We start from the raw sequence: 14,754 nt of genomic DNA on the forward strand, positions 1-14,754 counted from the left end.
TACGTATGCAGTGTCGCTACAAACACTTTGCTGCTCCTGGATCTACAGTTACTTCCCCTCTTCTCTGCACACTCTTGATGGCTTTGCTTGCCCCTCTCAACCTGCCATGACTGCATAGCCACCCCCTGTCCCATTGCTCACCCTGCCAGAGCTGGGAAGTTGCAATCCCGCTATCATTTTTTGCCAGAATTCCTCCTTGCTTCATATCTCACCTGTAAAACTCCTGTGTAGTGTTAGCCCATGACTGGCTTGGACACCAAAATCCCACCTACTGGCACTCAGACCCCAATTACCCTTTCAACCTTCCCTCCAGGCCTCCACCGCCCCCTCCCCACTTTTCCTGTGCTCCCTCACTGCCATTTTCACCTTTCCCCAGCCCCACTCATTGCTGGGCTCACCTTTCCCCATGCCCAGTACAGCTACCACACCCTGCTCGCTCACCTTTCTCCCGCTCCCCCCCCCCCCAGTCCCCCGTCCTGGCCTCACTAGAAGGCCTTGCCTGTGTGAGTAAGGTTTCTTGGTGTAACCTGTCCTAAGGAGTGAGTTTAAACTGATACAGTGATCCCAGTAACTGCCAGGGTGGACACTTGTAGTTGGATAAAGCTATATAACTGGTAGACAAGGCCTTAGCCTCCTCCATCCCCTCCCTGCAGCTTGTGTGCAGCACTCTCTGTGTGGCTATCTACGCTCCCTTTCGCCTTGGTAACTTCCTTGGCTTTGACTCTGCTCCATCTTCCCCCGGCATGTCTCTGCATCTCGCGTTGTCCAGCGTTAACTTCCTTTCTTTTGGTCCTACTTATCCTCTGTGAGCCAAGCCACTGTGTACAGCTGTGTACCCCGTATACATCGAACTGAAATGTGTCACCCCGGTGAGTTGGTACGATTCAAAACAAAACCAACAGGGGAAAAGGTGCCCTGGGTCGGGGATGAGGGGGAAGAGCCTGAGAGGTTGGCTGCTAAGCTGGGTTTGGGGAAAAAGTTGCTGGTAGGCAGATGGAACAGGCCAAGCATTGCTAAGCGGAGGATTCGGACTCCTACAATAACACGGATGCACGCCGGCGGAGCTGAGTCAAGCTGCCAGTGCCGGAGCAGGGGAGGTGAGGATCTGTCAGCAAATGACAGGATGTGTTTTATTTTGATCGGTTTAAGCATTGGCTCCAGGTCTGGCTTGCTGTGAGGACCCGCCAGAAACAAAGGCTAGGGTGCAAAACAGGAACTCATCTCGCCTTTATTCGAGATGAGATCTCTGTGCGTCCTCTTTCCTGGGCAACAACTCCTCCCACCGTGCTCCTGTGCTCCCCCTCTACCCAATGAAGCGGCATGTCCACAGTGGCTCTGTCCGTGGGCCACTCCCCCGTGGCTTATAACTCTGCTTGTACCTGGCTTATTGCACAGTGGGGACTAGGTAAACAGCAGAAGGGCTTTATTTGAATAAGCACCACTAGGGAGGTAACCTCCCTATGAAACATAGCCAGGGATGAGCCAGGATTTCCTGCCATAGCTGAGCAGTTCCCACTGTCAGGGAGAGGGTAGAATCCAGGAAAACGTATGATGGTCATTGTTGGAGGCCAGGAATAGGGCAAATACATCCGACGTAGGACGATTCTCCTCTAACTTAGTGCTACTGTCTTCGTATCAGTAGGTCACAGGTCAAATCCCTTGTAATATTCCTTGCTAGAGGCCAGATTCAAAGCCCACGGAAGTCAATGAGAATATTTCCACTGACTTCCATGGGCTCTGGATCAGACCCTAGGGAAGAAATTCACCTCGAAACGTGGTTGCCAGCAGCAGAGGCACAGAGAAGGCACGAGCAGCCTCTCCTCTGTCCCTGCGTGAGCCTGAGTTCCGGTGCAGGGCTGAATCTGGCCCAGGAGCTCCGGAGGAAGTCCCCGCTGTGCAGCGGAGCCTGTTTATTCCCCCTCCACCCCCCAAGACTGCCAAGCAGGGCATAGCTATGGCCCTGCCAAAGACCAAGAAAACTGGAGCCAAGCTCACCTTTGCCTGCAGGATGCCCAGAGTGGTTTTCTCCCCTGTTGCTTTCCTGCCCGCGATGATTTCCCTGGAGAACGGAGTGTCGCACCTAGCGCTGTGTACAGAGGTATTTATAATTCACTGTGCCTGGGCAGACTTCTTTCTCCATCTCTGCATCCTCTGTAGAGCCACTCACCTCCGCAACTGAGCACTGCAGAAACACAGCATGGTCTGCTGCTCTGGGGCCTTGCCAGAACACCCAGCCCCCAACACTGCCATAATAGACCAGAACCATACAGGGGAGACCCCTCTTCCCCCCCGAGGTCACTGTGACCCAGATGGTGCCTTCCCTCCCACTCGGCCCTCAACATGGGGAAGAAGTGCAGTGAGGGGTCAGCCAGATGTTCCAGCCGGTCGGAGCAGCTCAGAAGCAGCCAAGGCAGAGACCTTTGGCCATTCAGACCACGTTGTCGAGTTTGAACTGGACTTGCTCTGATCTCTGCTGACTGGCTCTTTGCTCCAATCCTCTCCCTCCCGCACCGTCTGTTCCCCTCAGCTTCATTCCACACCTGCTCCTCTTTCTCCCTTCCCCACCATGTCCCTTCGCTCTTCTGATCCCCTCCCAATTCAAACCACACATGCACCAAAACCATGGTCTTGTTCCCTCTGCTTGGGCGTTAGCCCTCTTCCTCCACCTTGTGTGTGCCCTGGCTATTTAGATTGTAAGCTCTGTAGGGCTGGCCCGGCCTGCTGCGCGGCACAATGCCCAACACTGTGGGGACCTGATGGAGGAACACCATTTGAAGGAACACCCTGAAACACACGACTGAACAATCTCAGAGGGAGGCGTTGCTGCACTGCTCCTGTCACGAGGAGCGCTGTGTCGTTTGATCTCCAGGTGCCAGGATTGTTCATTCTCGTCTCAGACCCTAAGGACAGGTGAGGTGATAAGCGTTCTCAAGGAGGAAAAGGCCTTACCTGTGCAGCCACTGAGACAATGCAGGATCTGGAAGAGCGTGGGCTAGTGGTTAGCACATGCAGTGCTCAGCGAGGACTCCTGTTCCTAGCTCTGCCACTGATGTTCTGAGTAACCTCTGAGCCTTGATCATAGAATATCAGGGTTGGAAGGGACCTCAGGAGGTCATCTAGTCCAACCCCCTGCTCAAAGCAGGACTAATTCCCAGACAGATTTTTGCCCCAGATCCCTAAATGGCCCCGTCAAGGATTGAACTCACAACTCTGGGTTTAGGAGGCCAATGCTCAAACCACTGAGCTATCCCTCTCCCCTTTGATCTAAACTCCAAAGTTTTGGCAGCTCAGCTTTGTCAGCAAAGAGTGTGGGGGGAAAAAAATCACACATACCCAACTGTGATAGCTATACCGGCAAACGTCCTGGTGGCCATGGAATGAGACCTCCTGTGGCATAGTTTGTCATTTTGGGGGAGTAGTTTAACTGTGCTGGCAAAATAATTCGTTTTGCTGGCTAATCTCTGCCTTGGGGGCTCAGACACTCTATCCATGCCAGTACAGCAGTTAATATAAGAACGGCTGTACCAGGTCAGACCAAAGGTCCATCTAGCCCTGTATCTGTCTACCGACAGTGGTCAATGCCAGGTGTCCCAGAGGGAGTGAACCTAACAGGTAATGATCAATTGATCTCCCTCCTGCCATCCAGCTCCATCCTCTGATGAACAGAGGCTAGGGATACCATTCTTTACCCTTCCTGGCTAATAGCCATTTATGGACTTAGCCACCATGAATTTATCCAGTTCCCTTTTAAACATTGTTATAGTCCCAGCCTTCACAACCTCCTCAGGTAAGGAGTTTCACAAGTTGACTGTGTGCTGTGTTAAGAAGAACTTCCTTTTATTTGTTTTAAACCTGCTACCTATTAATTTCATTTGGTGACCCCTAGTTCTTGTATTATGGGAATAAGTAAATAACTTTTCCTTATCCACTTTCTCTACATCACTCATGATTTTATATACCTCCATCATATCCCCCCTTAGTCTCCTCTTTTCCAAGCTGAAGAGGCCTAACCATTTTAATCTTTCCTCTTCTGTGACCCTCTCCAAACCCCTAATCATTTTAGTTGTCCTTTTTCTGAACCTTTTCTAGTGCTAGAATATCTTTTTTGAGGTAAGGAGACCACATCTGTACACAGTATTCAAGATGTGGGGGTACCATGGATTTATATAAGGGCAATAATATATTCTCAGTCTTATTCTCTATCCCCTTTTTAATGATTCCTAACATCCTGTTTGCTTTTTTGACCGCCTCTGCGCACTGCGTGGACATCTTCAGAGAACTATCCACGATGACACCAAGATCTTTTTTCTGACTCGTAGCTAAATTAACCCCCATCATATTGTGTATATATAGTTGGGGTTATTTTTTCCAGTGTGCATTACTTTACATTTATCCACATTAAATTTCATTTGCCATTTTGTTGCCCAATCACTTAGTTTTGTGAGATCTTTTTGAAGTTGTGTAGCATTTGAGTGTAGACAAGCCATCAGCAAACGTGGGAACAATAACACTTCTCTCTTTCACAGGGGGTTTTGTGACCATTTTGGCTCATCTACATGAGGGCCTCCAAGAAATTAACCTAACCTATGAATCTGAAGTGGATTAGTTAAACCACATTAAACTCCTTTGTGAACAACCTCATTCAGAATTAATGTGGCCTTAATTTTGTTTAGTTCAATTTTTTAATGGGGTGGAATGCGGTTTAACTAATTCATTTCAAATTCACACCTTTAGATAATTTGGATTAATGTTTCTGGATGTCCCCGGGTAGAAAAACCTTTAGTTAATATTTACAAAGTGCTTTGAAATCTGTCAGTGGAGTCCTCGGACAGGGTATATGTTTATCAAGATAGGAGGAAATGGTCTGAATCCAGCACTGCCAGGCCTGACTTTCAACTCTTCCCAAGAATCAGCATCCGAGAAGGCACAGCGTCTTAATGCTGGTTTGGCCAGAGCTGCTTTATCCTGGTACAAATCACATCTGTAGGGCTGTCCAGAATTGGGGGAATGGAAGAAGGAGGAAAGACATCTAACATCCTGGGGGCAGAAAGCATGAGATGAAGAGCCCTCAGTTTGGCCAACAGCTGTAGATACATCTGAACAAGCAGCAGGGTTTAACAAAGGATAAGCCCGATGCTTTGTGCCCTAAGGACCATCCCAGCCAGGTGAAAGCTCCTTTGTGTAAATCCACACCAGCAGTCTCCTTACGACTGGGTCACTTCCCACCCTACCCAGCGTGTTTTGCTCCCTATACATGTCTGGCACCATCATACTCATTTCTGGAAGACCTCTGCTCTGCTTGAGTTGGGAGCATTGTGTATGGCCGGTATAACCCCTCCCGCCAGTCTGTATGGTGCGACGGGCAGGCAGACGTTGTGAGGGGAAACACAGGGCCAGCACTGGATGCACCTACTGCATTCGAATGTATTAGTGTGTGGGATGGATGCCTTTTCTCCCCTGGGAAAGATGAGTTCCAAAGGGGTGGGTTCCCTTTTACTTCGTGTTAAGCTGAGGCATCAAATGATTGCTCTGATGGGACCCAGGCGCCTCTGGGCTTCTTGCCCATGAGGTCATGCAATCCTGTAACTTCCTCTTCTTTAAAAGCAACAGAACGGAAGAGTGTTGTTCTCAGAGCATGTCTCAGAGCTGACTTGTTTTCAGTTTCACTTCCCCCTCCTCGCTTTGCTGTTGGGAACAGGTTCTGGGCACTGATGGTGGAGTGAGAGTCCTGCTAGAGTCTTTCATTTTCACGTATGGTTCTTTCCATCGGATGGTCACCTCCTGAAGATGTTCGGGAGAGAAGGTCTCTCCTTTCCAACCTGTTTTGTGCAGTCTCTGGCCACACTTTTCCTGTCGCAGTTAATGGCCAGCAGCCTCAACCCCTGTGTGGAGGTATGTGATCTCTAAATAACCAAATCTTTTTTTTCTCAAGAGCAGCTTTCCCCAGCCTATTCAAATTTGTCTCTGATGTGCTGGGTGCTCATCTTCCTGTGGGGTGTGTTGTCTTTTGCCAGCAGTATTTTGCAGCTTTGCAGAAAGCATACGCCACCATGGAAATCCTGGTCTAAACCAACTCCCAGCACCAGAAAAAGTAGCTTTGACCTATTGTAGCTTTGTTTCCATATGCTTGGTATTGCTAAGGGGCAGTTATTAACCCAAGGAGAAGCCAACAAATCCCATTCTCCTACAGCAATAGACTCAGGCCATGCCTACGCTACAAAATTAAGTCGACCTAACTTATGTCAGCATACAGCTACCACAGTAATTACATTGCTCGTGCGTGTTTGCCCTTTGTTCCCTGTGTCAGCGGTGCAAGTCCTCACCAGGAGCACTTGTATTGATTGTGCAGTCAGTGTAGGGCATTGTGAGATGACTGCTGAAAGCCAGTAACAGTCGACATAAGCAACACGGTGTCTACACTGACGCTGTGTCGACCCAGCTACATCAACCTTGATTCTACGCTGCTCGCAGACATGGAGTTATAAAGTCGGCGTAGCAGTGCAGGTGTGTTGGCGGGAGTGAATTGAAGTGTGAACACTTCCATAGTTAGGTTGATGTAAGCTGTCTTGGGTCAACCTAACTCTGTAGTGCAGACCAGCCCTCAGACCCTGTAGTGTTACTACTGCAAGTTGTGATATTTTAGGTGATTGCTGTAATATGTTGCAGAATTGTTTTTGCAGCCACTGGTCAGCAACTTGTTGCTAAATTGGTTGTTTGTTTCTAGATGTCACCTTTATAAATAAATGAGCTTTATAAGAAATACATTCAATGTTCTTTAAGAATTAAGTTTAATGCTGATTTTGGATTATTACAGTCTGTGAGTATATCTGTTCCCTGGTGTATTACCAGCATCACAAAGAATCTGGTTTTTAAAAGGTTTGGTCCAGATTCGCCTCTGACATAAATAGGCACAATCCCAGAGGACTTGCACCCAATTACACTTGCAAATATCTTGGTTACTGGTTTGGGAAGCAGAAATGCTGTTACAAGAATAGATGCAGATGCTTGGACTGTACATGATGTTGCCTCCTGTTGCTCAGTGTGGCCCGGAGGATCTGTCTGTTACAGAGATATTTAGCCTGCAAACTGTTTAACTTTCCAGCACTTTGGGGAATCTAGATGTTGATCTGTGGATTGGCTCTGTGGATATTGCAGGAGATCACCAACATAACTTACAGATGCATGGAGTTGAACCTCTCTGGAGTTCCAGCTGAAATCCCACCTTCCACCCAGAACTTGGATCTGAGTTTCAACCCGCTGGAGTCACTGACCTCAAATTATTTCTCAGCAGTCCCTGCACTGAGGTTTCTGGACCTCACTAGGTATGGAACCTTTCACATTGGTGTTGTCCTACTGGATGCAGACAGGGCTTTTGCGTCACATTGATTGATCCTGTTTCAGACTCGCCAATGCACTGACATAGGGACAGGCACTGTTATTTTTGCTCTTGTGTCTGTGTGGCTCAAAGGGTGGTTCTGGCTAAAAAGGAGTCTAATCCTGCTCCATAATTTAGGCTCATGTCCAGTGCTATCACAGTGACGCTGTTCTAAGGTGCAGCTCCTGCACTTCATTTCACTTGTGTTCATTTCTGGGGGATGCCCAGGCAGAAGCTCTGAAGAGTTGACTGTGCAGAAGGTAGCAGCTTCTTGCTAAAAGGATCTGCTCCCTGGATGCTGTGACGAACTGGGAAAGTTCTTAATGTTTTCTCTGAGTACTGTGTTGGTGCCTCAGTGTCCCCATGGCAGTTCTTAAGTATCTGGCAGAGCAAAGGGCCAGTGCACCTAAATGCCTGGCACTCTGTCTCCTAGCAACTGATGGCCTGGGCCCCTCCTCTGCAAAGGTGTCAGCTGAAGGTGTTGGAGACAAAAGGATCAGGTGGCCTCCTGGCCCGGGAAAGGGGCTGAGGAGAGAGGAGGGGCTGGGAGGGGTTGTTAGTCTGGAGCTGGCTGGGGTCAAGGGTGGAGGGCAGACCTGGGGGTCTGGCTCACTGCCCCCCAGAATGGACCCAGCCGAGGGGTCCGGTTCGCTGTATCTACAAGCTCTGTTTTAGACCCTGTTCCTGTCATCAAATAAACCTCTGTGTTACTGGCTGGCTGAGAGTCACATCTGACTGCAAAGTGGGGGTGCAGAACCCGGTGGCTTCCCCAGGACCCTGCTGGGGTGGACTCGCTGTGGGAAGCACACGGAGGGGCAGAGGATGCTGAATGCTCCAAGGAGAGACCCAGGAGGTGAAGCTGTGTGAGCTTCTTGCCCTGAACAAGTCTGCTCCAAGGGAGAGGAGGCTCCCCAAAGTCCTGACTGGCTTGGTGGGGAGCAGTTCCAAAGCATCGCCCGGTGACTCCGTGACAGATGTGTTCTGCTTTACTACTTCTGTTAGACTGTCAGAGACAACTCCGCTAAGAGATGATGGGCCGGAGTCCATTCCTTCTTGTGCATCAGCAGCAGAGTTGTTTCCTGAGTTCCAATCAGCTGCCCCTTGTTTTGACAGCACATGGGCAGTAAAGTAGTTGAACGGGTGTCACTGAGGACATAATCTGCAGGTGTGTTTCACAAGTAAGTGAAGCCTGTATTTGTCTTACACAGCCTGCATTCTGGGTGACAATGCACAAGATAGAGTGTGAGTTGCACGTGGCGTTTTGTGGACTGCAAGAGAAGAAATAGGGCACATTTCACCTGGAGATCACCCGGAGACAGTAAATGTGGAGCCTCAGGGACACCACTCCTATAGAGCTGAAGTGCACTTTATAGATTCAATGGGAGTGGTGAATTCTGTTAATAATAATGATGACTATTATTTACATAGAGGCGTGGATACCTGCAGCACTCTACAGACACATCAGAAGGGAAGCTCCCCACCTCACAGAGCTTGCACGGTAATTAAGACCAAGCACTTACTGGCACATCTCCTCTGATGAGGGAATTCTCTCCAGCTGCGATGGCCCATTTCAGACTCTCCACCCAGTAGAGGCTCACAGGAGATCTGAGCTGTAGTTTCAAGTGGCGCCTTTGCCCTCGCATGAGGGATATCTGCTCTGGGATGAATTCCGCTCTGAGCATAAGAGAAATCTGTCACTGGGTCCACAGGGGCTGGACCTAGAGGTGCTGGGGAGTGCCGCTACACCCCCTGGCTTGAAGTGGTTTCCATTACATACAGGGTTTGCAGTTTGGTTCAATGACTCTCAGCACTCCCACTACAAAAAATTGTTCCAGCGCCCCGGGCCCATCTCCCTCCAGCCCAATGAGCTGTTTCAGGGCCGATCTCTGCTGACAACTTACCTGGACATTGCTACGTCTCTCAGGGGAGTGGAAGATCCACCCCTGTGTGAAACATAGATCCCAGCTGACCCCCGGGGTGGACAGCGCTAGGTCAACGGAAAAATCCTTCCATCAGCCCAGGGCTTGTCTCCTCTTGAGCTCTCCTGCAGCACAGGCATGACATTGCAGCGGTTCAAGGGTTGACACTGTCTGCGTCAATGGGAGGGGTTCTCCTGTCAGCATAATTAATCCACTTCCCCAAGAGCCGGTAGCTATGTCAACGGGAGAATTCTTCCGTCGACCCACCGCTGTCTGAGGTCAGCTGAACTGCGGCGCTCAGGGAGTGGATGTTTCACACCCCTGAGTGACGTAGCTGGGTCAATCTAATTCATAACGTAGACGAGTCCATAGCTACTGCCAGCTGGTGAGGCACATGAACTACAGCGACAGGAGAACCCCTCCCGTTGTGTAGTGAGTGTCTACATGGAGTGGGGGAGCATTTTAAGTGTAGACAGAGCCACAGCATGAAGGTTTTGAGGTTCAGGGTAGAACCCTGTATCCCTACATGCTAATCCCTCACTAACTCTCATTGCCGGGAGGAGCAGTCGGCCTCTCCTTCCTCTCCGGATGCTAGGAGCTGAAGCTGTGTTCTAAGTTGTTCTAGGGACTGTTTCCTTTAGACTAGCAATCGGAGCTCAGCTTTCACCTCAGACTACAGTACATGCACCCGACTCCTTATGAGCCTCTGCTGCTGGAACTGAAGGGCTAAAGCTCCAATTCAGCAACATTTTTTTTTAGCATATGCCTAAGTACACCCCTTATCCAGCAAAGCACTAAGTCTGTGCTTACCTTTGCTGAATAGGGATGGACTGCTCAGTCCAGACCTGAACCTCTTAGGCCAAATGCTAGAGGTTCATGTGTATGGTGCTGAAACTCCCAGGCTTAAACCCAGCTGCTGAACCAAGTGGGATTGGTTATAGAATGTATGGGTCATATAGGAGATTTAGTGATGGAGGCAGTGTTGCCTAGTGAATGAAGCGTTAGACTAGGACTCAGGAGACCAGGGTTCTATTTCCAGCTTTGGCACTGGCTTGCTGGGAGACCAAAGGCAAGTCACGGCACCACTTTGTGCCTCAGTGTTCCCATCTGTAAAATGGAGATAATGAAACCGTCCTCCTTTGTAAAGTGCTTGAGATAGATCTGTAGATGTAAAACACTATAGGAAAGCAAGATAGTATTATTCTTATAGAATGGGTGTCCAACATGGGGTTTGACCCCACTAGACCATAGACATTCAGGAGGAGGTTCCCTAGGGGAGGTTAGCATGTAACCCATACTAGGAATATGTGGATTATTTTCCACATTTCATGCCTGAATCACATAAGAGGTTTATGAGTCTGCTGTTGCTGCCAGCTGTGATTGTTTTTAATCTGTTAGTTTAAACGATAGAGGCTCATGCTTTGAGCACTGAAGGTTCTGGGTTCAAATCCTGAAGACTGCCCCAAGCAGATTCAGTCACACACAACATTATTCACCATAATGTAGATTGAGGGTCTTCCCATGGATTGTTGGTAACTCTGTGGCACTCTTCTGAGTTTAAGGTTTCCTTTCATTCCAGAAATGAAGGCTGAGATTGTCAGAGCTGCCTGCGGAAATTGAGTCCAGTTCCCATGAAAATGAAATGGAATGAGGTACCCAGATCTCCTGGGGGCCCTGTACAAGCTCAGCCTCTGTTTTAAGACCTTTTGGTGGTGACGAAACCCTGGAATGTCAATGGGTGCTTTTGATTAGGACTGAGAGGCGGTAAAGGAAGCCTGTACTCTGCCTCACAGTAGCCAGCTCTGAAAATCCCTTGCTTTCAAATTTGATTCCAGATTTAGGCAGGGCAGAAGAGATATGAGAGACGTCTTCTGTATGTCAGCATTCATTTCCTTTCCGCAAAGCTGATTTCATTTTGCCTGGTTGGGCAGGTCTGCATCTCTAGCGATAATGCTGTGTTCACACATAGATCTGGTATGATAATATTGCCCTGGATTTGATAATGTTGTGTCTGCAAAGTAGGGTGACTAGATTAGATTAGAGGAAGAAAATATTGGGACACATAGGGGGCAGGGGGTTGCTGGCGGAGCAAAAAAAAAGGGGGGGGAGTGCAGGCGGTGGAGCACAAAAAAGGAAAAAACCTGAGTACCGCATAATATCGAGACAAATTGCGTCCTGCCCAAACATCGGTCAGGATGCGGGACAAATGCCTAAATATCAGGACGGTCCCGACTTTATTGGGATGTCTGGTCACCCTACTGCAAAGCTGCCTAGCTTGGTAATGCTCCATACCCACCTGCACCTGGCATAATGACACGGCGTCTGTCCCCAGTGCAGTAACGCAGTACCCATGCGTATGTGCGTGTGTGTGACAGAAGTGACAATGCTTCATGTATATTGTTCTCTTTTCTTGCATAACAGGTGTCACATCCAGACAATTGAAGACTATGCTTTTGAGGATCTTCATAACTTGCTCACTTTGATTTTGACTGCAAATCCCCTCTGGCATCTGGGATCAAAAGCCTTCTATAGTTTGACATCTCTGCAGAAGCTGGTAGCTGTGGAAGACAACATATCCTCACTAGCTGACCTGCCCATAGGACACTTACAAACTCTGCAGGAGCTGAATGTGGCCAAGAACAATGTAGACTCTTTGAAGCTCCCCAAATATTTCTCCAACCTGACTTTTCTCCAGTTCCTGAGCCTTAAATCAAACAAGATCTCATCTATCTCCATAGGAGACCTGCATGTTTTGCAAGGAGAGAAGGGGCGCAACCTAACATTAGTGTTGTCTATGAATGATATAAAATACATTCAGCTGGGCTCCTTTGAGGGGATTCATCTTCATGAGCTGTCTCTGAGGGCTTGTTTTGAGAACACCAGTGTTATGAAGGCTTGCATCCAAGGCCTTGCTGGCTTACAGGTCAACAGACTAGTCCTTGGAGAGTTCAGAAACATTGCGAGAGTGGAGGACTTTAGTAATGGGCTCCTGGATGGACTGTGTCAGGTTCAGCTGCAGGAGTTTGTGTTCATTTGCTTCCAGAGGTTTGATAATTGCACAGACACTCTCTTCGACTGCCTGGTCAACACCTCCACTGTTCGGCTGGTGGATATCTACCTCAACCAGGTGTCAGCGGTCCCAACTGCCTCCAGAATACACCAGCTGGAATGCAGGACCTGCAAGTTTAGTGAGGTGCCTGCCCTGAAGCTGTCCTCCTTCAAAGAACTGAGAGTGCTTCGGATCACCAAGAGCAAATACCTCACTGGCTTCCGGCAAAAATTTATGGATCTGCCTAACCTGGAGGTCCTGGATCTAAGTGAGAACCGGCTCAGCTTCATTCAGTGCTGCTCCTTTTACCTGGATGAGACTCCAAAGTTGAAGCACTTGAACTTGAGCTTCAACTCCGTAATCAGCATGTCCGGAGGCTTGCCTCTCAATGAGCTGGTATCTCTGGACTTTCAGCACTCGAAGCTGGATAGTCTTGGCACCGTCCCTGTCTTTCTGTCCCTTGGGAAACTCATCTACCTTGATATTTCCTACACCAACACTCATGTCGAGTCCCAGTATACGTTCTGTGGCTTAGACTCCCTGCAAGTGCTCAAGATGGCTGGCAACTCCTTTAAGGACAACAACCTGGGTGACAGCTTCACGAAACTGACCCAGCTGCTCACCCTGGATGTTTCCAGCTGTAAATTGATACAGGTGTCTCTGAGCACATTTTCTTCCCTTGGTAAATTGCAAAAGCTAAACATCAGCCACAACAAGCTGCTGACCTTTGACCACTCAGCCTACAAGCCTCTCCAGGCCCTCACTGTCCTGGACTTTAGCAGCAACCAGCTGACTGTCTTGACAGAAAAGGCTCTGGAGAGCCTGCCGAGCAGCTTGGTCCACCTGGACCTCTCTTACAACCTGTTGGACTGCTCCTGCAACCACCTAAGTTTCCTGAAGTGGGCTAAGGAGCATGGGGAGCTGCTCTGGAGCACCGAGCTGATGGTCTGCAACAGCCCTGAGCACCTAAAGAATGTGAGTATGCTGAACTTTGACCTCTCCTCCTGTCAACTGAGTGCCGTTCTGGTGGCCGTCTATGTGGGCACGGCCCTCACTGGAGTTGTGTTCTTGTTCCTCATTTACAAATACTACTTCAACCTGTACTATGGGCTGGTGCTGCTCAGCGGGTGCAGGCGGTACGCAGACAGGGACGACACCTACGACGCCTTTGTCATCCACTCCAGCAAGGACATTGAGTGGGTGAGAAAGGAACTGGTCGAGACCTTGGAGAAGGGAGTGCCCCCCTTCCAACTCTGCCTCCATTACCGGGACTTCACACCAGGGGTGCCTGTTGCCTCCAACATCATCCACGAAGGGTTCCTGAGCAGCAGGAAAGTCATCGCCGTCATCTCCAACCACTTCATGGAGAGCAAGTGGTGCAGCTTTGAGTTTGAGATCGCCCAGTCCTGGCAGTTCGTGGAGGGCAGAGCTGGCATCATCCTGATTGTCCTAGAGGATGTGGATAAGGTGCTGCTGAGACGCAAGCTGGGGCTGTCCCGCTACCTGAAGAGGAACACCTACCTTGAGTGGAAGGACAGGGAAATAAGCAGGCACCTCTTCTGGAGGCAGCTGAGAACAGCCTTGCTAGATGGCAAAACAGAACCAGGAAGGGGGGGAAACTAATGGGAACAAACTATGATGGTGCTTCCCAGTTCCTTGCTCTCTCTGCCTGGCCCTGACTGAAAACTGGGGTTGAGGAGCTGGGTCTCCAGGAGTTGTTTCCTTTGGAGCTGGAGGAATTTAATTCTCCTGAAGTACGAGAGTGGGGAACCAGCGAAACTCTAGGCCGGGGTGGACAAATGTTTTGGCCCGAGAGCCATATCTGGGTATGGAAATTGTATGGTGGGCCATGAATGCTCACGAAATTGGGGGTTGGGGTATGGCTGGGGGTGAGCGCTCTGCCTGGGGGATGTGGGTTCTGGGATGGTACCAGAAATGAGGAGTTCAGGGTGCAGGAAGGGGCTCCTGGCTGGGGTAGGGGTGCGGGTGTGGAGGTGAGCTCTGGGGTGCAGCAGGGTGAAACCGAGGGGTTCAGAGGGTGGGAAGGGGATCAGGGTTGGGGAAGGGGTTGGGGCATAGGAGAGGGTTGGGGTGCAGGCTCCAGGCAGCACTTACTTCAAGCAGCTCTTGGAAGCAGTGGCATGTCCTCCCTCTGGCTCCTACGTGGAGGCGCGGCCAGGCAGCTCTGCGTACTGCCTCATCCACAGACCCCGCCCCCATTCACCTCATTTACTGTCCAATGGGAGCTGTGGGGGCAGCACTTGGGGCAGAGGCAGCGTGCGGAGCCCTGTGGCTGCCCCTAAGCATAGGAGCCAGAGTGGGGACGTGCTGCTGCTTCTGGGAGCTTTGTGGAGCAAGCCCATGACCCCGCTCTCTGGCAGGAGCTTGAGGGCTGGATTAAAACATCTGAA

General features: G+C 49.8%; 1 protein-coding gene across 1 annotated transcript; it reads left to right on the top strand.

Moving 5' to 3' along the window:
- Positions 1 to 5,732: 5,732 nt before the first annotated feature.
- Positions 5,733 to 14,299, top strand: TLR4 (toll like receptor 4). The gene is made up of 3 exons (XM_030535573.1): positions 5,733 to 5,892; positions 7,156 to 7,322; positions 11,716 to 14,299. Exons 1-3 carry the CDS (start codon positions 5,788 to 5,790, stop codon positions 13,964 to 13,966), a joined length of 2,523 nt encoding a protein of 840 aa, XP_030391433.1. The 5' UTR covers positions 5,733 to 5,787; the 3' UTR covers positions 13,967 to 14,299.
- Positions 14,300 to 14,754: the final 455 nt, after the last annotated feature.

This window comes from Gopherus evgoodei, chromosome 16 (assembly GCF_007399415.2).
Source record: "Gopherus evgoodei ecotype Sinaloan lineage chromosome 16, rGopEvg1_v1.p, whole genome shotgun sequence".
Taxonomy (NCBI): Eukaryota; Metazoa; Chordata; order Testudines; family Testudinidae; genus Gopherus; species Gopherus evgoodei.